We start from the raw sequence: 23,704 nt of genomic DNA on the forward strand, positions 1-23,704 counted from the left end.
TGTTACTATTATGAATCAATAGTTGTAAATATTTCTTAGATTCAAGAGAAATTTTATGTCAACAATTTGGCCATTTAAGACCTTGAGAAGTAAATACAATGGAATTCAGAATTTAAGTGATCTTGGATAATAACCATTTTTAAAATTTTAATATTCATTTATTTATTGGCTAGAGATCTAGATATAAGTGGATGATAGAGGAGAGAGACAGAGAGACATCTGCAACACTGCTTCACCACTTGCAAAGCTTTCCCCCTGCAAGTGGGGACCAGGGTCTCAAACCGGGATCCTTGAGCATTGCAACATGTACACGTAACAAGGTGTGCCACCACCCAGCCCCAGTTTTAAAAAATAGCTCATAAATACAAATAATTGTAATTGTATTGTTCCCTGTATTGTATGTTATAGGTAAGTAGAAATAAAGGTATTTTCAATGATTCCTTTTTTTTTAAGATTTTTTTTTTTTAATGTGGTGTCACAGCCTCATGCATTCATGATAACACCACTGAGTGAGCTGCCTGCTTAGAACAGTTTATTCACTCTTAATTTTTGAAAGATTGAGAGAGCTAGAATGGGGAGAGAGGGAGAGCACAACACTGTTCCACTGCCCACAGAGGAACCTGGCTGCTGCCCATGATGCTCCCAAGTGATGCTGAGGCTTAAATCCAAGGTCATGCATTAGGTAAAGTGTGTACTCTACTGAGTAACCCCTCTTTTGGCTCCATGGCTCCCTGTTTTGACTCAAGACATTGAAAGGTGGGAGTTAACGATTAATAAACATGTGGAAACTGAAAATGAAGCTGGTAGGAATGAGGGCTACAACTTTGTTTTTTAAAGAATTAAGAACCTAATATTTTTTTTGGTTTATGTCTTTTTTAAATTTATTTTTTATTTAAGAAAGGACAAATTAAAAAAACCATAGGGGTAGGAGGGGAACAACTTCACACAATTCCCACCACCCAATCTCCATATCCCGTCCCCTCCCCTGATAGCTTTCCCATTCTCTATCCCTCTGGGAGCATGGACCCAGGGTCATTGTGGGTTGCAGAAGGTGGGAGGTCTGGCTTCTGTAATTGCTTTCCCACTGAACATGGGCATTGACTGGTCGGTCCATACTCCCAGTTGGCCTCTCTCTTTCCCTAGTAGGGTGGGTCTCTGGGGAAGCAGAGCTCCAGGACACATTGGTGGGGTCTTCAGTCCAGGGAAGCCTGGCTGGCATCCTGATGGCATCTGGAACATGGGGGCTGGAAAGAGAGTTAACATACAAAGTCAAACAAATTGTTGAGCAATCATGAACGCAAAGGTTGGAATAGTGGAGAGGAAGTGTTGCGGGGGTACTCACTGCAAGCTCTAGTGTACTTCTGCTTTCAGGTATATATTTTGCAGTAGTTTATGGATACGTGTGAACATATGCTCTCTCTCTCTCACAGAACCTGGTCTATATCTAGGTTTTGGGACTTTGTTAGAAAGTGAACCACCTGGAATGGAATTAGAGAATACTATGAAAGGAAAGGTCTCACCTGAGCAATGAAGCTGAAGGGTTGTCATTCCACACTTGAAGTCTCTGGACACAGTCTGAGCTGAAGCATGTTGAGGTGGCAATCATTGCGTTGATTAGGTTACGATCGGCAGATGCAATACAATATTATTTGATATGGATTGGGAGAGGCATGCGGGAAAGTGGGCCCTATCCTAAGGTTCCAGGAATGGGGGAAATATAGGCTGTATAGTGGAGATGTGAGGTTCCTGCTGTCTTAGGGTTCAAAAAGACAATGGATAGTTGTTGTTATCATAACATTATTTGGTAATTGGGTTAACTTTGAAAAGTCCTTTTTTTAGGGTTTGCTGTATAGTACCCAGTATTTTGTATATAGCTGTGCCACTGGTTGCTTCTGATCTACTTGGTCTAGGCTTTTGAGAGAGTCCACATATCAAATACACAGCCTATATATTAAAAAGACTCTGTCTTTTAAAATCTTCGAGACATACAATTAATTTTCCCCCCTCATATTAATTAACTAGTGATTTATATGACTACATTTTACTAGGAGTGTACATAAACACCATTCTCACAACCAAAAGACTGTGTCCCATCCCACCCACCGATCCACACCCACAACCCCCACTGGCCAAGGAAGCTGCATGTCTACCCCTCACCACAGGGTTTTTACTTTGGTGCCCTACTTTCAATGTAGTCAGATCCTGCTTTTAGTTTCCCTTTCAGATCTCCTTTCTCAACATCTGTTGATGAGTGGGAGATCCCATACTGATCTTTATCTTTCTGACTTAGATCACTTAATATAATTCCTTCTAGCTCTGTCCAAGGTGGGTCAGAGAAGGTGGGTTCATTGTTCTTGATAGTAGTATAGTATTCCATTGTATACATATACAACAGCTTTCATCAGCCACTCATCTGTTGTTGGGCACCTGGGTTGCTTCCAGGTTTTAGCTATTATGAATTGTGCTGCTATGAACATAGGAGTACACACATCTTTTTGTTTTGGTGTTATGGAGTCCTTGAGGTATAACCCTAGGAAAGAAATTACTGGATCATATGGAAGGTCCATGTCTAGCCTTGTGAGAGTTCTCCAGACTACTCTCCAGAGAGGCTGGACCAATTAACATTCCCACTAGTAATGCTAAAGGGTTACTCTGTCCCCACAGCCTCTCTAACATTTGTTGATGCTGTCCTTTTTGATGTATGCCATTCTTACAGGAGTGAGGTGGTATCTCTATGTTTTCATAATATGCATTTCTCTGACAGTCAGTGACCTGGAGCACTTATCATATTTTTGTTAGCCTTTTGGATCTCCTCTTTAGTGAATGTTTTGTTCATATCCTCTGTCCATTTTTGGATGGGTTCATTTGTTGTTTTGGTGCTAAGTTTGCTGAGCTCTTTGTATATTTTGGTGATTAGTCTCTTGTCTGATGTATGGCATGTGAAGATCTTCTCCCATTCTGTGATGGGTCTCTTTGTTTATTTAGTAGTTTCTTTGGATGTGCAGAAGCTTTTCAATTTGATGTAGTCCCATTGGTTTGTTTCTGCTTTAGTCTTCCTTGCAACTAGGTTTATTTCATCAAAGATGTCCTTGAGGTGTAGGTGGGAAACTGTTTTACCAATATTTTCCTCTAAGTATTTGATTGTTTCTGGTCTGACATCCAGGTCTTTGATCCATTTTGGAGTTGATTTTTGTTTCTGGTGAGATAAAGTGGTTTAATTTCATTCTTCTGCATGTTTCAACCCAGTTTTCCCAGCACCATTTATTGAAGAGAGCCTCCTTTTTCCATTTAATCCTTTGGGCCCCCTTATCAAAGATTAGATGCCCATAGGTGTTGGGATTTACTTCTGGGCTTTCGATTCTGTTCCACTGGTCTGTGTGCCTATTTATGTTCCAGTACCATGCTGTTTTGATGATGATGGCTTTATAATATAGTTTAAGGTCTGGGAGTGTCATGCCTCCATTTATGTTTCTTTTCTTCAAAATGGTTTTGGCAATTATAAGTGTTTTCAGGTTCCAGATAAATGATTGTAGTGTTTGTTCTATTCTCTTTTTTAAAAAATTTTTTATTAAGAAAGGATTAATGAACAAAACCATAGGGTAGGAGGGGTACAACTCCACACAATTCCCACCACCTAATCCCCATAACCCACCCCATCCCATGATAGCTTTCCCATTCTCTATCCCTCTGGGAGCATGGACCCAGGGTCATTGAGGGTTGCAGAAGGTAGAAGGTCTGGCTTCTGTAATTGCTTCCCCGCTGAACATGAGCGTTGACTGGTCGGTCCATACTCCCAGTCTGCCTCTCTCTTTCCCTAGTAAGGTGTGCCTCTGGGGAAGCTGAGCTCCAGGACACATTGGTGGGGTCTTCAATCCAGGAAAGCCTGGCCAGCATCCTGGTGGCATCTGGAACCTGGTGATTGAAAAGAGAGTTAACATATGAAGCCAAACAATTTGTTGAGCAATCATGGATCCCAAGCTTGGAGTAGTGGAGAGGAAGTGCTAGGGGGATACTCACTGCAAACTCTAGTGTACTTCTGCTTTCAGGTATATATTTTGCAGTAGTTTATGGATACGTGTGCACATAAGCTCTCTCTCACAGAAACTGGTGTATATCTTGGTTTTGGGACTTTGTTAGAAAGTGAACTACCTGAGATGAAATTAGAGTGTACTATAAAAGGAAAGGTCTCACCCGAGTAATGAAGCTGAAGGGTTGTCATTCCACACGTGAAGTCTCTGGATACAGTCTGAGGTGAAGCATGTTGAGGTGGCAATCGTTGTTTTGGTTAGGTTGTGATCGGCGGATGCAATATTATTTGGTTTGGATTGGGAGATGCATACGGGAATGTGGGCCAAATCCAAGGGTTCCAGGACTGGGGGAAGTAGGGGCTCTATAGTGGAGATGTGAGGTTCCTGCTGTCTTAGGGTTCAAAAAGACAATTGATAATTAATGTTATCATCACATTATTTGTTAATTGGGTTAACTTTGAAAAGTCCCTTTGTTATGGTTTGCTGGACAGTATCCAGTGTCTTGTATATAGCTGTGCTATTGGATGCTTCTAATCTACTTGGTCTAGGCTTTTGAGAGAGTCCGCATATCAAATACATAGCCTATATATTAAAAAGATTCAGTTTGTCTTTTGAGAAACTTTGAGACATACAATTGATTTTCCCCCTCATATTAATTAACTACTGATTTATATGTCTACATTTTGCTAGGAGTGTACATAAACACCATTCCCACCACCAAAGGACTGTGACCCATCCTTCCCGCCCACTCCCACCCCCCACTGGCCCAGGAAGCTGCATGTCTACCCCTCACCACTGGGTTTTTACAGATGGGATTCTTGCAAGCAGCATATGGTTGGGTTATGTTTTCTGATCCATCCCCCCACTCTGTGCCTTTTGATGGGTGAGTTTAAGCCATTGACATTTATTGATATTATGGATTTAATATATTGCAGTGCCATTGTTCAATGAATTTTTATTTGCTCTGATACACGGCAGGTATTATAGTGAAATTCTTGTTTATAAGAGGTCTTTTAGAACCTCTTTCAGGGCCGGTTTGGTGATGGTTGCTTCCTTTAACTGTTGTTTGTCTAAGAAGGTTTTGATCCCTCCATCTAGTTTGAATGAAAGTCTAGCAGGATATATTATCCTTGGTTGAAACCCTTTTTCATTCAGGGCTCCATAGATATCTTGCCATTCTCTTTTGGCTTTTAGAGTTAGAGTGGAGAAGTCTGCTGATAGCCTTATGGGTTTTCCCCTGTATATGACTTTTTGTTTCTCTCTTGCAGCTTTTAGGATCCTTTCTTTATCCTTACTTCTTCTCATTGTGACTATGATGTGTCTTGGTGTCTTCAGGTCTGGGTTGATTCTGTTTGGTACTCTCTGGGCCTCTTGAACCTTGATATCCTTTCTGTTATTCAGGTCTGGGAAGTTGTCTTCTATTATTTACTCTAGAATGTTTGCTTCCCCTTCCTCTCTTTCTTCCTCTGGCAGGCCAATTATACCAATGTTACTTCTTTTGAGATCATCCCATATGTCTCTGTTGTTGTTTTCAGTGTCTCTCAATCTCTTTTTAAGCTCTTTTACCTCTTTCTTAGTTTTCTCTAACTCATCCTGTGTCTGACTAATTCTGTTTTCTGCTTCTGTTAGTCTGCTTTCCCTTGCCTCAGCTTCTTTCTTCATTACAGCTATTTCAGCTTTCAGTTCTCTAATTGCCTCAAGATAATCAGTATTTTCCTTGGGGCGTCTCAACTGTTATTTCCCTAATACTGCCATTCCTTTCCTCCAATGTTGTTTTCATTTCTGTGATTAAGAAGTTTATTATTGCTTGCATACTTTTCTTATCTATGGTTACTTCTGGCTGATTTGTAGTTTCTTCTGGGCTCTTGTCTTCATTCATTGGAGTAGCAGTTTTATTTGTTTTTAATCTACCCATTTTTTTTTATTTATGTGTTTCTCTTTTTTTTATGCTCTGTTGTTCCTCAGTTGTTGTGTCTTGAATACAAGTAACACTGTACTAAATACCTTTATGACAATTGCACTCACCAACCTCCGGAATTACAGTAGCAACTGAAGTAAGTATTGAAGTAGTTTAATCGTTACCAGTTAGCCAAACAATTTCTCCAGTCCGTGAGAAAATAGTAACCAAATCCCAGTGAAGAAAGAGAAGAGAAAGAGAGGATAGCAAGAATAGGCAGTTATGCAAATCTACTATCCACTGTATATTCTAGGGGTAACAAGAGGGGAAAGGGAACTAGAGCAGAGATACACACATAGAGAGTCCACTCTGAGTCAGATTTCTTCCCCAAAGTAATTCACAAATTCAGAAAGGCAAAGAAGAAGAAGTGTATGACAAGATTTAAAAAAAAAAAAGAGAGAGAGAGAGAGATAAGAGAGAGAAAAGGGAGAAGATAAGAAAAAGAGTTGTAATTAAAGAGCAGTGCAAGGAACTTCACAAATGTGTATCAGTGAATTAAAAAAAAAAATACCCTGTTTGGTGGTATGGGGTATCCTGCTAGGAGCTGGTCCCCAGGGACTGCTTATGGGGGTGGGGCGGGAAGGATGTATGTTTGAAAATTAAAAGGAAGAAAAAAGAATTTTTCCCCCTACTCTAATTCTTAACCCTAATTAAGTTATAGTCATCTCCTTGTGACCGCTATGACACCTTATTGGCTGGCATGCTAAAGGCAGAAAATCCTATTGTCTCCAGGGAATGTGTTTGGAGCTCAGAGGCTAGCAGCTTCTCTGTCCGCCATCTTCTGGGAAACCCCCCCCTCCAGACTTTTTTAAAGGATTTCTCGAAAATGAAAACTAGCTCCAAGTCCTTTGATCCAATGAGAGCTATACTCAAGAAGTCTTTGGATCTGCCCTCAGGGTCACGGTGGTCCCTGGAGACTCCCAAAAGAAAGCCCCCGAGTTAAAGTGCTCTCTCCGGGTCCTCTGCCAGCCGCCCAGCAGCGCTCTGCAACCGGCTGGCGGAGGAGCCGCCTTCCCGGGCGGAGGACAATGCCCGGTGCACTCGCCTTGCCCGGCGCTGCCTGGTAAGTCTGGAGCATCCCGCCCGCTAGTCCGTGCCACCTTTACTCTAATTCTTAACTCAAATTAAATTATAATCACCTCTTTGGTATCACCCCTTATTGACTGGCCTGCTAAAGGCAGAAAATCCTACCGTTGCCAGACGATGTGATCAGAGCACTCGCTGTTAGCAGCTTCTCAGTCCGCCATCTTCAGGAGTCTCCTACAGTGTGTGTTTTTCCTCCTTCTTTGAGCACATGGACCTCCGCAAGGTTTACAGCTTGTGCTCCGAGCAGGCCACTAGCTGTTCTATTTTCTTAAAGGAGCTTGGTGGAACTTGATGGGTATTGCATTAAATTCGTATATAGCTCTGGGGAGAATATTCATTTTGATGATATTTATTCTTCCAATCCATGAGCATGGGATGTCTTTCCATTTTTTGGTGTCATTTTCTATTTCCTTGAGTAGCAACTCATAGTTTTCAGTATACAACTCTTTCACTTCTTTGGTCAACTGTATCCCTAGTTATTTTATTGATTTTTCTGAAACAATAATAGGGAATGATTTCTGGATGTCTTCTTCTTCAAATTTAGTGTTTGAATAAAGAAATGCCACTGATTTTTGTACATTGATTTTGTTGCCTGACACCTTGCTATATTGCCTAATAACTTCCAGTAGTTTTCTACTGGATTTTTTAGGTTTTTCTATGTATACTATCAGATCATCTGCAAATAGTGAGAGCTTGACTTCTTCCCTTCCAATCTGTATTCCTTTGATTTCTTTCTCTTGCCTGATTGCTATGGCAATTACTTCCAATACTATTTAAAAGAGTAATGGTGACAGTGGACAGCCCTGTCTAGAGGGGGAATGCTTTCAGCTTCTGTCCATTGAGTATGATGTTGCTGTAGGTTTGCTATATATAGACTCCACTATCTTGAGGAATTTCCCATCTATTCCCATTTTTTGTAGAGTTTTGAGCATGAATGGGTGTTGGATTTTGTCAAAGGCTTTTTCTGCATCTATGTGGTTTTTGGCTTTGCTTTTATTGATGTGGTGAATGACATTGATTGACTTACAGATGTTGAGCCTGACTTTCATTCCGAGGATGAATGCCACTTGGTCGTGAACAATTTTTTTGATGTGCTGCTTTATCCAGTTGGCCAAGATCTTGCTTAATAATTTAGCATGTATGTTCATCAGAGATGTTGGTCTGTAGTTTTCCTTTTTTGTTGTTCTCTATCTGCTTTTGGTATTAGGGTGATGTTTGCTTCATAGAAGGTGGAAGGGAGTATTCCTGTTTCTTCAATCTTATGGAAAAGCTTAAGAAGTATGTGCATTAACTGTTTTCTGAAAGTTTTGTAGAATTTATTGATGAAGCCATCTGGTCCAGGACTTTTGTTGTTGGGGAGATTCTTAATAACGGTGTTGATTTCTTTGTCTGTGATTGGTGAATTTAGGTTTTATATTTTTTCTTGATTCAGTTTTGGAAGGACATATGTTTCTAGGAATTGTTCCATTTCTTCCAGATTTTCTAGCTTCATGGCATATAGTTCTTTATAGAAGTCTCGCATGATTTTCTGGATTTATGTCATGTCAGTTGAGATATCTCTCTATCATTTACAATTCTATTAATTTGAGTCTTCTCTCTTTTTTGTTTTGGTGAGTCTGGCTAGGCGTTTGTCAATTTTGTTTAATCTTTCAAAGAACCAACATTTGGCTTCATTGATCTTTTGTATGTTTCTCTTATTTTTGATGTTTATTTCTGCTCTAATTTTAGTGATTTCTGTCATTCTGGTTGCTTTGGGGTTCCTTTGTTCCTCTTCCTCTAAGTCCTTGAGATGTGCAGTAAGGTCGTTTATTTGAGCTTTTTCTTGTTGTTTAATATGCGATTGTATGGCTATAAGTTTCCCTCTCAATACTGCTTTAGCTGTGTCCCAAATATTTTGATAGTTGTGTCTTCATTTTCATTTGTTTCCAGGAACATTTGAATTTCTTGCTTGAGTGAATCTCTGACCCAGTGGTTCTTAAGGAGTATGTTGTTTATTTTCCAAATTTGTGACTTTTAATAATTTTCTATTTGTTGTCAAATGTTAGTTTTACTCCACTGTGGTCTGAGAAGATACTTGGGATGATTTCAATGCTCTTGAATTTATTGATGCTGTGTTTGTGGCCTAACATGTGGTCTATCTTTGAGTATGTGTTATGTGGATTTGAAAAGATGGTGTATTCCAGTTTTTTGGGGTGAAGGACTCTAAAAATATCCAAGAGGTCTAGTCTGTCAATCTCTTCATTTAATTCTCTTGTATCTTTGTTGATTCTATGCTTTGTTGATCCATCTAAGTGTGAGAATGGGTTGTTAAAGTCTCCCACTATTATTGTATTACTATTGATGTATTTTTGATGATGTTTCAGTAGGTGCTTGATGTATTTAGATGGTCCCTCATTGGGTGCATAGATGTTAATAATTGTTAAGTCTTCTTGGCTGATTGATCCTCTAATCATTATGTAATGTCTTGTCTATCTTTTATTACTTTATTTAATTTAAAATCTATTGTGTCTGTGATGAGTATGGCTGTTCCTGCATTTTTTGTGGTCTATTAGCCTGTATGATAGTTTTCCATCCTTTCACTTTAAGTCTGTGTTTATCTTGTTGTGACAGATGGGATTCTTGCAAGCAGCATATGGTTGGGTTATGTTTTCTGATCCATCCCCCCACTCTGTGCCTTTTGATGGGTGAGTTTAAGCCATTGACATTTATTGATATTATGGATTTAATATATTGCAGTGCCATTGTTCAATGAATTTTTATTTGCTCTGATACATGGCAGGTATTATAGTGAAATTCTTGTTTATAAGAGGTCTTTTAGAACCTCTTTCAGGGCCGGTTTGGTGATGGTTGCTTCCTTTAACTGTTGTTTGTCTAAGAAGGTTTTGATCCCTCCATCTAGTTTGAATGAAAGTCTAGCAGGATATATTATCCTTGGTTGAAACCCTTTTTCATTCAGGGCTCCATAGATATCTTGCCATTCTCTTTTGGCTTTTAGAGTTAGAGTGGAGAAGTCTGCTGATAGCCTTATGGGTTTTCCCCTGTATATGACTTTTTGTTTCTCTCTTGCAGCCTTTAGGATCCTTTCTTTTTCCTTACTTCTTCTCATTGTGACTATGATGTGTCTTGGTGTCTTCAGGTCTGGGTTGATTCTGTTTGGAACTCTGGGCCTCTTGAATCTTAATGTCCTTTCTGTTATTCAGGTGTGGGAAGTTTTCTTCTATAATTTCCTCTGGAATGTTTGCTTCCCCTTCCTCTCTTTCTTCCTCTGGAAGGCCAATTATATGAATGTTACTTCTTTTTTTAGATCATCCCATATGTCTGTGTTGTTGTTTTCAGTGTCTCTCAATCTCTTTTTGAGCTCTTTCACCTCTTTCTTAGTTTTCTCTAACTCATCCTGTCTGACTAATTCTGTCTTCTGCTTCTGTTAGTCTGCTTTCCCTTACCTCAGCTTCTTTCCTCAGTTTAGCTATTTCAGCTTTCCATTCTCTAATTGCCTCAAGATAATAATAATTTTCCTTGGGGGTCTCAACTGTTGTTTCCCTAATACTGCCATTAATTTTCTCCAGTGTTGTTTTTATTTCTGTGATTAAGAAGTTTATTATTGCTTGCATACTTTTCTTATCTATGGTTACTTCTGGCTTTTTTGTAGTTTCTTCTGGGTTCTTGTCTTCATTCATTGTAGTAGCAGTTTTATTTGCTCTTGATCTACCCATTTTTCTTGATTAGTGTGTTTTATATTTTTATGTTCTGTTGTTCATCAGTTGTTGTGTTTTGAGTACAAGCAACACTGTACTAAATACCTTTATGACAAATGCAATCACCAACCTCCGAAATTACAATAGCAATTGAAGCAAGGATTGAAGCAGTTTAATCACTTCCAGTTAGCCAAACAATGTCTCCAGTTCGTGAAAAAAGAGCTACCAAGTCCAGGTGAAGAAGAAAAAGGAAAAAAGGGATAGCAAGAATAGAAAAATATGCAAACCTACTATCCACTGTGTATTCTAGGGGTAACTAGAGGAGAAAGTGAAGTAGAGCAATGATACATGCAGAGAGAGTCCACTCTGTGTCGGATTTCTTCCCCAAAATAATTACGAAATGTGTATCAGTGAATTCAGAAAGCCGAAGGAGGAAGGAAGAAAGGTTGACACGAATGAGAAAAAGAAGGAAAAAAAAGAGAGAGAAAGAGAAAAGAAAAAAGATAAGAAAAAGAACAGTAATAAAAGAGCAGAGAAAGGAAAGATTTATTTATTTATTTATTATTATTTAATTAGCTAGACAGGGGGACAGGTGGAGAGTGGGTAGGGGAGGTAGGAAGAGTGAAACAAGTTACTTTAACAGTAGATAAGACACCTAGTCCCCTAGCAATGGAAAATACACTAAGAGTTATTTCTGGTCAACCTGAAGGAGAGTGGGAAAGGGATATGTGTTTATCTAGTATTTATAATAAAATAGAAGAGTAAAAATCCTGTCCTGTCTTCAGCTTGGATGGCTCCAGATTGCCTCAGGCCCCCTGAGCAGAGGCAGCTGATTGTTGAGAAAATAAAGCAAGCAAACAAACAAAAAAACCTCTGGAGGTCTTTCCCTGTCTGAGTAAGTCTCTGCTTGGTGGAATATTTGTAGCTGGAATTGGCCAATTAGAAAGAAAATAGGCCAAGGGTTTCAGAAAGGAATAGAATTGGAATTGGAATGACACCCCCTGGTGGGACAGGAATCTTGGTAAAGAAAGAAGCTCAGCAGGGGAGCCAGCTAGGAGCATATCTCTGGCCCCCAGGGACTGGTTATGGGGGAGGAGGGGGCCAGAGATGCTCTTTTGGAATAATAATTAAAGAAAAAAAATTTTTTTCCTTTCTTTTTACTCTATTTTCTTTTTTAAAAATATTTTATTTTATTTATTTATTCCCTTTTGTTGCCCTTGCTGTTTTATTGTTGTAGTTATTATTGTCGTCATTGTTGGATAGGACAGAGAGAAATGGAGAGAGGAGGGGAAGACAGAGAGGAGGAGAGAAAGATAGACACCTGCAGACCTGCTTCACCACCTGTGAAGCGACTCCCCTGCAGGTGGGGAGCCGGGGTTCGAACCAGGATCCTTATGCCGGTCCTTGTGCTTTGCACCACCTGCGGTTAACCTGCTGCACTACATCCCGACTCCCTTTACTCTATTTTCTAACCGAAATTGAGTTATAGTCAACTTTTTGGTGTCACCGCTAGGACCCCTTATTGACTGTCCTGCTAAAGGCAAAAAATCCTATTGTTTCCAGTAGATGTTGTCGGAGCTCAAGCCACTAGCAGCTTCTCAGTCTGCCATCTTCTGGAATCCCCCAAGAACCTAATATTTTTATGTAAATATGCCTATTTATGGATTTATTAAAAAATCTGTTTAAAATTTTTTTATGCTTTTAAGAGAAAATGCTGTTCCAACCCTTCACTTTCATCTAATTTACTAAATAAATTTCTTCCTGAGAAATTAGAGTTAATATTCCACCCTAGCTACAGAGCTGACTAGGTCCTGTGTCCTGAGATATTCCAGCAGAATGTACAAGATTCCTACAAAGATTTTCATCACTTAGTCATAAACTCTTGGTTACTTTCTAGAATAAATCCATTCTCCTAGTTCACTAAATCATTTGAAAGCTATCTGACATGCCCAGAGAGTGCATAACATGTTTGATTTCACATGGTAGACATAACAAAGAATCTTTTAAGTTCATAAGCTGATGGTCTAAAATGTCTGTTCATTTCTAGAGAAGGAACTTAACCTTTTTGGGTCTTTTCCCTGAATCTGTGATTCTGTATAAATTGATTATTGTGTAAAGGGTAACTTTTATTGTAAAAAAAACAAATTAGTAAATTAATAATAAAAAGCTAAATCTTTGTAACTTTATAAGTAATGAATTATTAGAAACCTCTTTGCTTGTATTTCTTGATGCTTCTCCTCTTGATCCCCTACCCTGTGATACTGCCTCTGCTGACCTCAACTAAATCAATGCAACCAGTGCCACCATGCCATTATATCGCTTCGGACTGTATCCAGAGACACCAAGCCTGAGATGTCAGCCTTCCATTTCCAATAATCTTGTAAGACTATTCCTAACACATGGGATTACCTAGTTCCATTTCAGATGGCACACTCCCTAACAAAGTTACAGACCCTGGACATAGACCAGGGTCTAGGGGTAGGGTACATGCACATATGTACCCATAAGTTAGGGGAAAACATATTCCTCAAAGTCAAAGTGCTTAGTAGTCTGCTGTGATTAGAGTTAGATTTAATAAGCTCAGAAAGTAGAATGACCTAAAGAAGACACCATAAAGTGTTTAATCAAACATTTAGTACTTATGCCTAGAAATCCTCCTTTCTTACCCACTATTTCCCTTCCCTCAGTCACTCTACTCAGTTAACTACACAAAAAAGTAAGATATATCTAGTAATCCTTTCTGAAAACAACAGCATTATTGTCACCCCCTTAATAATCTTTAGAAAAGTTACAGGATACAATTGGCCAAGAGATATACTAGCAAGCATCTATATGACTTATTATTGTCCTTATGACAGCCTTTATTAAAATTATCAAACAAGTAAAATGCAGTAAAACTTAAGGTTAACTTGGATCCTACATAACCCTTAGGTCTACTCCCCCTAACTTGAGGCCAGATACCATAAACCCAGTACCTATCTGGATACAACAAATGACACTCAACAGTTTAACAACTGGGAGACAGTCTAAGCTGGTCAGAAAAGAAAGGACTACAAAAGATGAGTAAGGGCAAGAGACTGGATCACTTAATGGGGTTCTCTTTGGTCAATACCAGGCCACCTAAGCATATGGGACTCTAGTCAGGGCCTTCACTATAAAGTAGCAAAGGTAGGGTCATCCTACTCTGCCATACTCAACTGGTCCCGAAATAAGTGCAGCCTATAATGTTCCCAGCTGTGACTATGGACTGCAAGTTCACAATGATTTTTTTCCCTTCTTTATTGGGGGATTAATGTTTTACCATCGATAGTAAATACAGTAGATTGTACATACATAACATTTTTCAGTTTTCCACGTAATACAATCCCCCCTAGGTCCTCTGCCATCCTTTTCTAGAACCTGTACTCTTCCCCCAGTCCACCCCAGAGTCTTTTACTTTGGTGCAATACACCAACTCCAGTTCACATTCTGCTTAGTGTTTTTTTATCTTGTTTTTCAATACAGTGATATTATCATTAGTCATCAAGGATAAATTTTGTATGAATATGAATTCCTTTGGGAACCTTTGAAATAATTTCTGCAAACTAGCACAAAAGTAATCAGAGGCATTCCAAGACTGAGACCCAAATTAAAGTCATAATCAGTGACATGCTAAGTCAGTCACCAGGACAGATTTATGTAAGGGACATTAACAATAGGAGAAGTGGTTATATTCACTCAGGGAAATGAGAGGCTGGGAGCAGGTCAGACTATTTCAAAGAAGAATATGTTAGAAAAGATAAAAAATGGCATATAATAGAGAATATTTTTAATAGTTGCATTATATATCTCAATTAGATCATGATGAAAGGTGAATCTAGTGAGTTTAACAGGGGTTAAATAATGAGGCTGAGAACGCTAAGCTCTCTGTTTCTACTTATTTACCTGCTGGTGACATCTGCTCAAGTCCAGCTAACCTGGGTAGGGATACAGAAGGACAGAGAGAGAGAGAGAGAGAGAGAGAGAGAGAGAGAGAGGAAATCCTATAAACTTCACTGCTCTAGAAGTGTCTCCTATGCTGGTGGTGGCAGGAGCTCGAATAGCAAGTGTAGCTTGGTAAAGTGTGTACTAAAGCAAGTGTGCATCTGCCTGGCTACCACCACATCATTATCTTAAGTATGAATTCTCAATTATGCCATTCTTCTAGTAGTTTTTAATGGCTTACCTCTGCAATTTGGATGAAATAGAAGCAAATTAGTAAGTACCACATAACAAGATTCATTTTAGCTTACATTTTTAGCTTTCTTCTCATTCTCCTCCTCAAACTCTGTGTATCAAAGTTCCTGGCATATGGTATTTGATATAATTCATATCATCTCTGCATTACTGAAGTATACTAGGGCATCATAAATTTCTTGTAAATTCTTCCAGCCCTCTGGGTCTAGTAATCAGAACACATCATGGATCTAGCACTTCTTAACACATGGTATATATATAGTAGCAATGCCACAGTATTAATGATCTGTTATTCTAGATTTATGAAGCAAAGATCTGTACAAAAAAGGTGAATGATTTTGTATATAGATCATTATGATCATAATATATCATAATGAGTATTTTTACTAGGGATACAAATGTGGGCATATCATGCCTTTTAAATAACAAATTGAGTGACACAGAGAACAAGGATTCTAGGGTGGCGTGGAAAGAAGTAACATATGTTGTCATATGTAGGAAAGAATGCTCTAATTTACTGAATGGCATGGTCTGGTCAGATTTGTCCACATGACATGGTTGCCTCAAACTATAATTGCTTAATGGGAACAAACACTGACATTGTGCAACTTAGATTAGACTCTATTTTTCATAGAGTTTCTTTCTGTAATTTGACTCCCATGTAGATTTACCTTACAGAAAGAATATGATGACTATCTAATAAAATGTTTTGATCTTTTGGGAAACAATTTTCTTCTAGTTTGTTATGTGTCTGGGTAGAAGGGATTTTTGTTTCCAAAGGAATACAGAATATTTGAGTTCTTTGGCCAAATCCATTTTCTAGACCAAGCTGAGGTAATGTCCTAGGGAAATTCTTTGGATTATTCACCCAGCCTCTTGATACAACATTAGCCCTTTCTTTTTATGCAAGGACTTTCTTTCCTACTGAAAAAAAATTAAGTAGAAAGACACTTCAATTATTGTTATAATCTTGACATATAACTCTTTTCAACTTATTCTTCTTTGGAAATTTCCAGTCTATCTATCTGTGCCTCTATTCATATAAACACTCATTCAACAATCCAGTAATCCATCCACTTAAAAACCTTACAGTATCTTTTTATCAAAAAGTTCATCATGTGATATTTACCATATGTCAGCCACTATGCTAGGTTCAGACTACACTGTGAGCAAAACAGAAATAATTTGTGATCTAATGGGATTTTCAGACTGGTATAGCAGATGGACATTATTCAGTTTCTTCTTGAAAATTGTATGGGACCAACAATGTCTAGAAGTGCAGTGAAGGTTAGGGAGTCTGAAAGGGATTGCTTCAGTTTGACCTACACTTTATGAGAATAAATCTTATTCTTTCACGTATTTCTTACACATATGCATTTATGAAACTGGTAATACAGGCTCAACCTTGAGGTGACTTGTACCAGAAAAACTTCTGCTTTTTCCAGAATTATCTAAGATCACAGGAAATCTTCCTTTTCCTCCCTCACTTTTATTCTCCTTGACTTCTCTTTGATTTCCTACTTTTTGAATATATATCTCCCCACTCTACCACATCTCCATATCTCACCTACTTACCTGGGTAAAGGTTTGTGGTGAAAGTAACTAGTTGGTTGAAGAAAAGTGAGGGAGTTCTTTGCTAATTAGGGATTCTTTTCCTAGTGACTATGGAAGTGACTTAGAGGGTAAAGTGCAGTACTTTCATGTGTGGGCCTGCCCCAGTACAATAAATGCCAGAGCTATGCTCTGGACATTTTCCTTTATATGTCTTTGTCTCTTAGAAAACTAACTTAATATGAGGGACAGTCAGGGGCACACTAAGTTGAACATACATGTTATCATGTGCAAGGACCAGGATTCAATTCCCTTGTCCTCACTCATTCCTGTTCTCCAATCTGTCCTAAAAAAAAAAAGTGACCAAGTGTGGTGGGTTCATCTTGAAGGCATCGAGATCGAGTCCCAGTGATAATCTTGTTGACAATACATTTAAACAAACAAACAAATAAATTTGTTGCCTAGTCACAGATTGGTAAGACTTTATCTTGACATTTTCTCTAAAAGTATTAGTTTTACATTTGAGATTTATGTCATTGATTCAATTAGGTTTAATTCTTATGTTAAGTGCAATATATAGGTAGATATTAATTTGATTTTTCAACTTATATATGTCCAATTTTTGGGGATGGGTGGTCATGCATTTGGTTGAGTGCACATGTTATAATGCATAAGGACCCAGGTTCAAGCCCTCAGTTCCCACCTGCAGGGGGGAGGCTTCACGAGTGGTGAAGCAGGGCTGCAGGTGTCTCTCTGTTTCTCTCCCTCTCTATCACCCCCTCCCACTCGAATTATGCATGTCTCTGTTCAATAAATAAAAATAAAAAAAGATAAACCCATTCGGTTGTGGGAATATTTAAAAAAATAGATGTCCAATTTTTCAGCAACATTTAATTAAAAGTCTTTCTTTCCCCCATTGAATTATCTTTACATTTTTCTCAGAAGCAAATTGGCCATTTTTGTGACTCTATTTCTAGTCTCTCATTTTTATTCCCTTGATCTATATTTCTATTCATTTGATATGCAATATTTACTGTTGTAGGTACATAATAATACATTTTTTAAAGCAGATAGACATATTATTTTGCTGTTAAAATTGCCTTTAGCAGTTATACTTTTGTTTATTTTTTCCATTTAAAATACAGATTAATTTTGCTTCTATAAGAATCTTGCTTGACTTCTATGTAATAGCATAAAATCTGTATTTCAGTTTTGAGAGAAATGGCATATTTACTATTTGTGAATTTTAATCCAGGAATGTGATATGACTTTTAAATTATGGGTGGGTTTTTTTATATTGTTTTTAAACCAGCATTCTGTAGTTTTCTGCATCAATGTCATATAAAGGTTTGTTAGATTTACATAGTATTTCATTTTGGGGGGAGTGATTTTATTTGTATTCAGTTTTAGTTTGTGTTTACATGATTTACTATATCTAAGTCATTCAGAGTCTTACTTTGTGTTTTACCCTTTTGTTCTTGTTTCTCCAGTTCTGCCTATCCACCGTTCTCTTTATGCTTATTTCATTTAAAATGATTTCTTTAAGTTCTATACAGGATAAAGTGAGAGATGACTTCCTCATTCATAAATTAGAATTTATTCCTTCTTTCTGTCTTTCCTCATCTTTTCCCTTCTTTCCTTGTCTTCTCATGTACACTGGATTTTCCTTGTCCCTTTTTCACTGGCTAGATACTTTAGTGATATGCTAAAACTAGTGAAGAGAATACAAACTTCTGCTTTGTTCTTATTCTTAGAGAGAGGAAAAAAGAATCATACTTAAGGATTCTTTAGAGAAATAGGACTAATGGGAAATATAACCATACCTTGGACTTAGCCAAGTTTGGTTCTGTGCCTATGTAATAAATCAAACAGTATATTAAAAAGTAAATTACATGGATAGTACACTAGATCCAATAAAACTTTGCCTTTTGAAAAGATACACATCTTAATTAAGTATGACACTGACTTTTTAAATAATTTTTTTAATATTAATTTATTCCTTTTTGCTGCCCTTGTTTTATTGTTGTAGTTATTATTGTTGTTGTCATTGTTGGATAGGACAGAGAGAAATGGAGAGAGGAGGGGAAGACAGAGAGGAGGAGAGAAAGACACCTGCAGACCTGCTTCACCGCTTGTGAAGCAACTCCCCTGCAGGTGGGGATCCGGGAGCTCAACTGGGATCCTTATGCCTGTCCTAGAGCTTTGTGCCACCTGCGCTTAACCCGCTGCACTACTGCCCGACTCCCCTGACACTAACTTTTTTAGGTAGTGAAACAAACAGAAAAACAGAGAGAGAAAAGATACCATGACACCAAAGCTTCCCCCAGTGTCGCAGGGGCAGGGTGGGATCTTGAGTGAAATGCATGGAAAAGTAGGTGAACTATTTGCTAGTTCTTAATTATTATTTTTGTCATGATATTTATTTATTTACAGTTCTACTATGTTCTGATTTTCTCTGAGTTTTTATCATGAATGTGTAAAGAGTTAAGTCAAATGTTCTCTCTCTCTTTTTTTATGCATTGATTGATACAATTATATGACCTTTCCTCTTTATCTTGATAATATGGTCAATTTCATTAATTAATTTTTGAATATTTAGTCATCTTCACATTCCTAGAATACAGTTCAATTGATTTTGGATTATATATTCCTCTCTTGCTAAAATATACTTTCTAATGTTTGATTACATGTAGACAATTTTCTCTAAGATTTTGCATTGCTTTAGCTGATTTTTTTTATCCTTAACACATTGTAAAATTTTCTTTATGTGGTAGTGATTTAATACTGTTTTGAAATATTGTAAGATTGCAGGAATATAGTTCCACCTTGCATCCACCACCGAAGTTATGTGACACCCTCCCCACCCCCCATGACCACCATAGTTCTCATAGTCTTAGAGATAATTTCATCAGTTTTTTTTTTGCAGGTTCATATCTTTGAATTCTCTATATTCCTCATATGAGCAAAATCATCTAGCAGTTGTCTTCTACCTTCTTCCTAACTTCACTAAGCATAATCATTTCTAGTTCACTCATTTTGTCCTGAAAAAGAATGAGTACCCCTGTAAGTGGCATAATGAACAATGTATTTAATTTGAATCATGTTGAAATATTACTAAATCACAATGAAATATATTTTATTAATTTATTAATTTACATACATATCTATTATCTAAGTATGATTCTTGGAGTCTGTGAAGATGTTTCTAAACTGATGATAGTATTCTTGGCACTCATTTCTGACAATATTACAGTACCTTATTTCCAAAATGAGTAAGTGCTGATTAAAAAGGGTGACTTAAGCTTTGGCTCTGGTTGCTGTATAACTAAAATAAACTTTATTTTGAAAAACAGGACTTGGATTTTAAGTGAAACTGTTGAGGAGGAGACTGGTTAGGTCCATGGAAAGTCCTAGACTACCTTCTGGAAGGGTTGGTTTAGGATGCCTTCTTAGAATTACTAGAGACTCTGTGATCTTCTGTGATTATATCTCTGTGATGAAAGATATAAACATTTAATTGCAAAGATGTGAGATGAAAGTCAACAGAAACAATATTAGGGTGCAAAAGAAAATAGCTCACGAGGGCCATAGAGAGAAAAGGCTAAACCATGCATCGTTCCTTCTCCTATATCTTTATCACATCTGGGACTAGATTCTTTTGGCCCACAAAGATCTCCTGTCTTTCCTATGGAGTTCCAATTTTCCAGGTATTGTTTATCTTTCCTCCCACCATATGAAGGTGATTCCTTTGTGCTCCTCAAGAACTCTTACCATTTCCCAGTGCTCCCTTTAAGTTCTTCCCCACTGGTAGGGGGAAACATGTGATAACTAAAGTGGCTATGTCTCAGTTATTGAAGGTCTCCTGTCAGAGCTGTTACTAGCAGAAATACTTCTGGAATACTTATTTGGTTAATTGTTTGAATACTTATTTGGAGACTGAATTTAGTGTCTCACACATCTTCTCTACTGCTGAATAGCATCCCTGGCCCTTAATTTGTTTGTTTGTTGCTTGCTTACTTATTTATTTTGAGAGAGAGAGAGAGAGAGAGAGAGAGAGAGAGAGAGAGAGAAAGAGCAAAGCACTAATATACCATTCATGGAATCCTGACTCTTTGTTTGTTTGTTTTAATATACTACCAGTAATCAAAGCTATGACCTTATAGGTTTAAGGCAATTTCTCTAAGCATAGCCTGATCTTGAAATATTAAATATGTGCCCCTCAATAGAATTTTATTGTCAGAAATTTTAAATCATCTGGTAATTATTCAGTAATTCAAATTTCAAAACAGGGAGAGAATTAAATTACAACTTAAAAAAATTTTTTTAAGAAAATTACTTTTGACACCTTGCTTTCTTTTCAAATACCTGTTCTTTGGGATATAAATATATAAGAGATAGCATAATGGCTGTGCAAAAGGTTTTCATGCTTGAGGCTCTGAGGTCTCAGGTTCAACCACTTCCATTTTATTTATTTATTTATTTATTTTATTTATAAAAAGGAAACACTGACATAACCATAGAATAAGAGGGGTGCAACTCCACACAATTCCCACCACCAGATCTCTGTATCCCATCCCCTCCCCTAATAGCTTTACTATTCTTTAACCCTCTGGGAGTATGGACCCAAGGTCATTGTGGGGTGCAGAAGGTGGAAGGTCTGACTTTTGTAATTGCTTCCCCGCTGAACATGGATGTTGACAGGTTGATCCATACTCCCAGCTTGCCTCTCTCCCTAGTGGGGCAGGGTTCTGGGGAAGGGGAGCTCCAGGACACATTGGTGGGGTTGTCTGTCCAGGGAAATCTGGTTGGCATTATGGTAGCATTTGGAACATGATGGCTGAAATGAGATTTAACATATAAAGCTAAACAAGTTGTTGACTAATCATGAACCTAAAGGCTGGAGTAGTGCAAATGAAGAGTTGGGGGGGGGTGTTCCTCCATTTCGTCGATGGATAGTAGGCATATTTTAGTTATATTCTAAAGGGCCTGTGCCTATACTAGTTTATATTTTTTCTTTTTTTCCCTGAGCCTGAAATCTGATATACCAGTGGATCCAAATTATTGTCTGGGGAGATGCTGTCATGGCTGGAATAAAACACCAGAAAGCAGCTCCCAAATATTGGAAAGGTGTATAAATAAGGTTGATTGTAAACCCCATAGATTTGATGTGATCTGGGGCCCATATTCATCTTAGGAGACTATGTGACCTCTGCATCCCTGTAGATCTGAACTCACATTCTGTGGTCATGAGTAGAAATGTTCCAAACTGCCCCAATATCAGCCAATCTTCCTCAGGTGTAGCACAGAGTATGTTGTCCAGCCTCCCTTCGGAGGAAGGAACATTCTCTACTGTTGTCGATCCAAGTTGAAGGCAAGGTCCTATGGGAGTCCACAGAGGGGTCTGTTTTGTTGTTCCTGATAGGAATGACCAGTAACAATGGAGAGAGGGATTTAAGGTCTAGGCCCATCATGTCTGTTTGGGAATCTCAGGACTCCCCGAATAGGGTCCCAGCTGATGGAGTGGCCTGATATTGACTAAAGAGTCATATTTAAAGTATGCCAGTCTCTTGCCCTTATTCAGCTTTTACAGACTTTGCTTTGATAAGGATAGCTTGGGAGTGAGTGAGGGAAGTATAATAGGAAATAGGTGAGGAGAGTATCTAAGTCTTAGTAGACACTATTTCATTATGAACTTCACACTGACTCACTGCAGACTATTATGTACTTTTGCTTTCAGGTATATATTTTGCCCTAATTTATGGATACATGTGAACATATGCTCTATCTCATGGGACATGGTCTATATCTACATTTGGGACTTCGTTAGGAAGTGAACCACTTGGAATGGAATTAGAGAATTCTATGAAAGGAAAGGTCTCACCCGAGTAATAAAGGTGAAGGGTTGACATTCCATGCTTCACGTCTCTGGACACAGTCTGAAGTGAAGCATACCAAAGTGTTACTACTCATTGTGTTCATTAGGTTGTGGTCAGCAGATGCAATATCATTTGGTATGAATTGAGAGAAGCATGCAGGAAAGTAACCTCCACTCTAGAGTTTCCAGGACTGGGGAAATATAGGCTCTATAGAGGATGTGGGAGGTTCCTGTTGGGTTTAAGAAGGCAGTAGATAGTTATTGCTGCAATCACATTATTTGGCAATTGGGTTAACTTTGAAAAATCCATTTCTTAGCATTTGCTGTATGATACACAATATCACCATAATTTATGCCCTTTGACATTATTTGTATATAGCTGTGCCACCATTTGCTTCTGTTCTCCCTTGTCAAAGCTTTTAAGAGAGTCAACATATCAAAGACTCAGCTTATGATCTGTGCTTTAGAAAGTCTGAGACATTCAATCAATTTTTCCCCTCTCATATTAATTAATTTGTGATTTATATGACTACAAATTAATAGGAGTGTACATAAACACTGTTACCACCACCAAAATACTGTGTCCCATCCTATCCTCCACCCTCTGCCCCATGAAGCTGAACATCCACCTTCACCCTCATTTCTATAAGTAAATAAATAAAATGATTTCATTTCTATTATAAGTAAATAAATAAAAATTTTAAAGTCCTAACCTGAAATGTATGGTATCTATATTAATTAAATATTAAATAGTATAAATTAATAGAATTTTATGTATTTTTCAGGTACCTGTACAAGAATGAAATTCGTACACTAGATAAACACACATTTAAAGGGCTCAGCTCCTTGGAACAGCTGTAAGTAATAAAATCTTCCTGATTGAATCACTGATAACTATGGTTGAAGGGGAAGGTTTTAAATGCCTTTATGTGACAGTTGGGGAATTATTTTAAACTTTTCATGCAGCTTAAATGATTGGGTATTTTGTCATAAGTTGGATAAAAATTGGAATGCATGATTGAATTGGCATGAATGCAAGAAGACAGATAGAGCTCTGCTGGAATCCAGCTCCTGCATTTTGATTAGGTGGGAGCCATTGGGCAAGATAACTTCTATGAATCTTTCCAGCTCCTGTATTTTGATTAGGTGGGAGCCACTGGGCAAGTTACCTTCTATGGATCTTTCCAGCTCCTGCATTTTGATTAGGTGGGAGCCATTGGGCAAGTTACCTTCTATGGATCTTTGTTTCTAAATCTCTGAAACAACAAGATTTTTTTTTTCTGTGAGGATTGAGGTA

General features: G+C 38.0%; 1 protein-coding gene across 4 annotated transcripts in view; it reads left to right on the forward strand.

Annotated features, from left to right (window-relative positions):
- PXDNL (peroxidasin like) overlaps positions 1-23,704 on the forward strand; it is a 515,089-nt gene that overhangs the window by 236,474 nt on the left and 254,911 nt on the right. For all 4 annotated transcript variants that reach the window (XM_007515968.2, XM_060198510.1, XM_060198505.1 and 1 more), the window contains exon 4: positions 23,193-23,264. In XM_007515968.2, the coding sequence (XP_007516030.1) occupies positions 23,193-23,264 (72 nt within the window). The remainder of the gene's footprint in view (positions 1-23,192; positions 23,265-23,704) is intronic.

Source organism: Erinaceus europaeus, chromosome 1, assembly GCF_950295315.1.
Source record: "Erinaceus europaeus chromosome 1, mEriEur2.1, whole genome shotgun sequence".
In the NCBI taxonomy this organism is placed as follows: Eukaryota; Metazoa; Chordata; class Mammalia; order Eulipotyphla; family Erinaceidae; genus Erinaceus; species Erinaceus europaeus.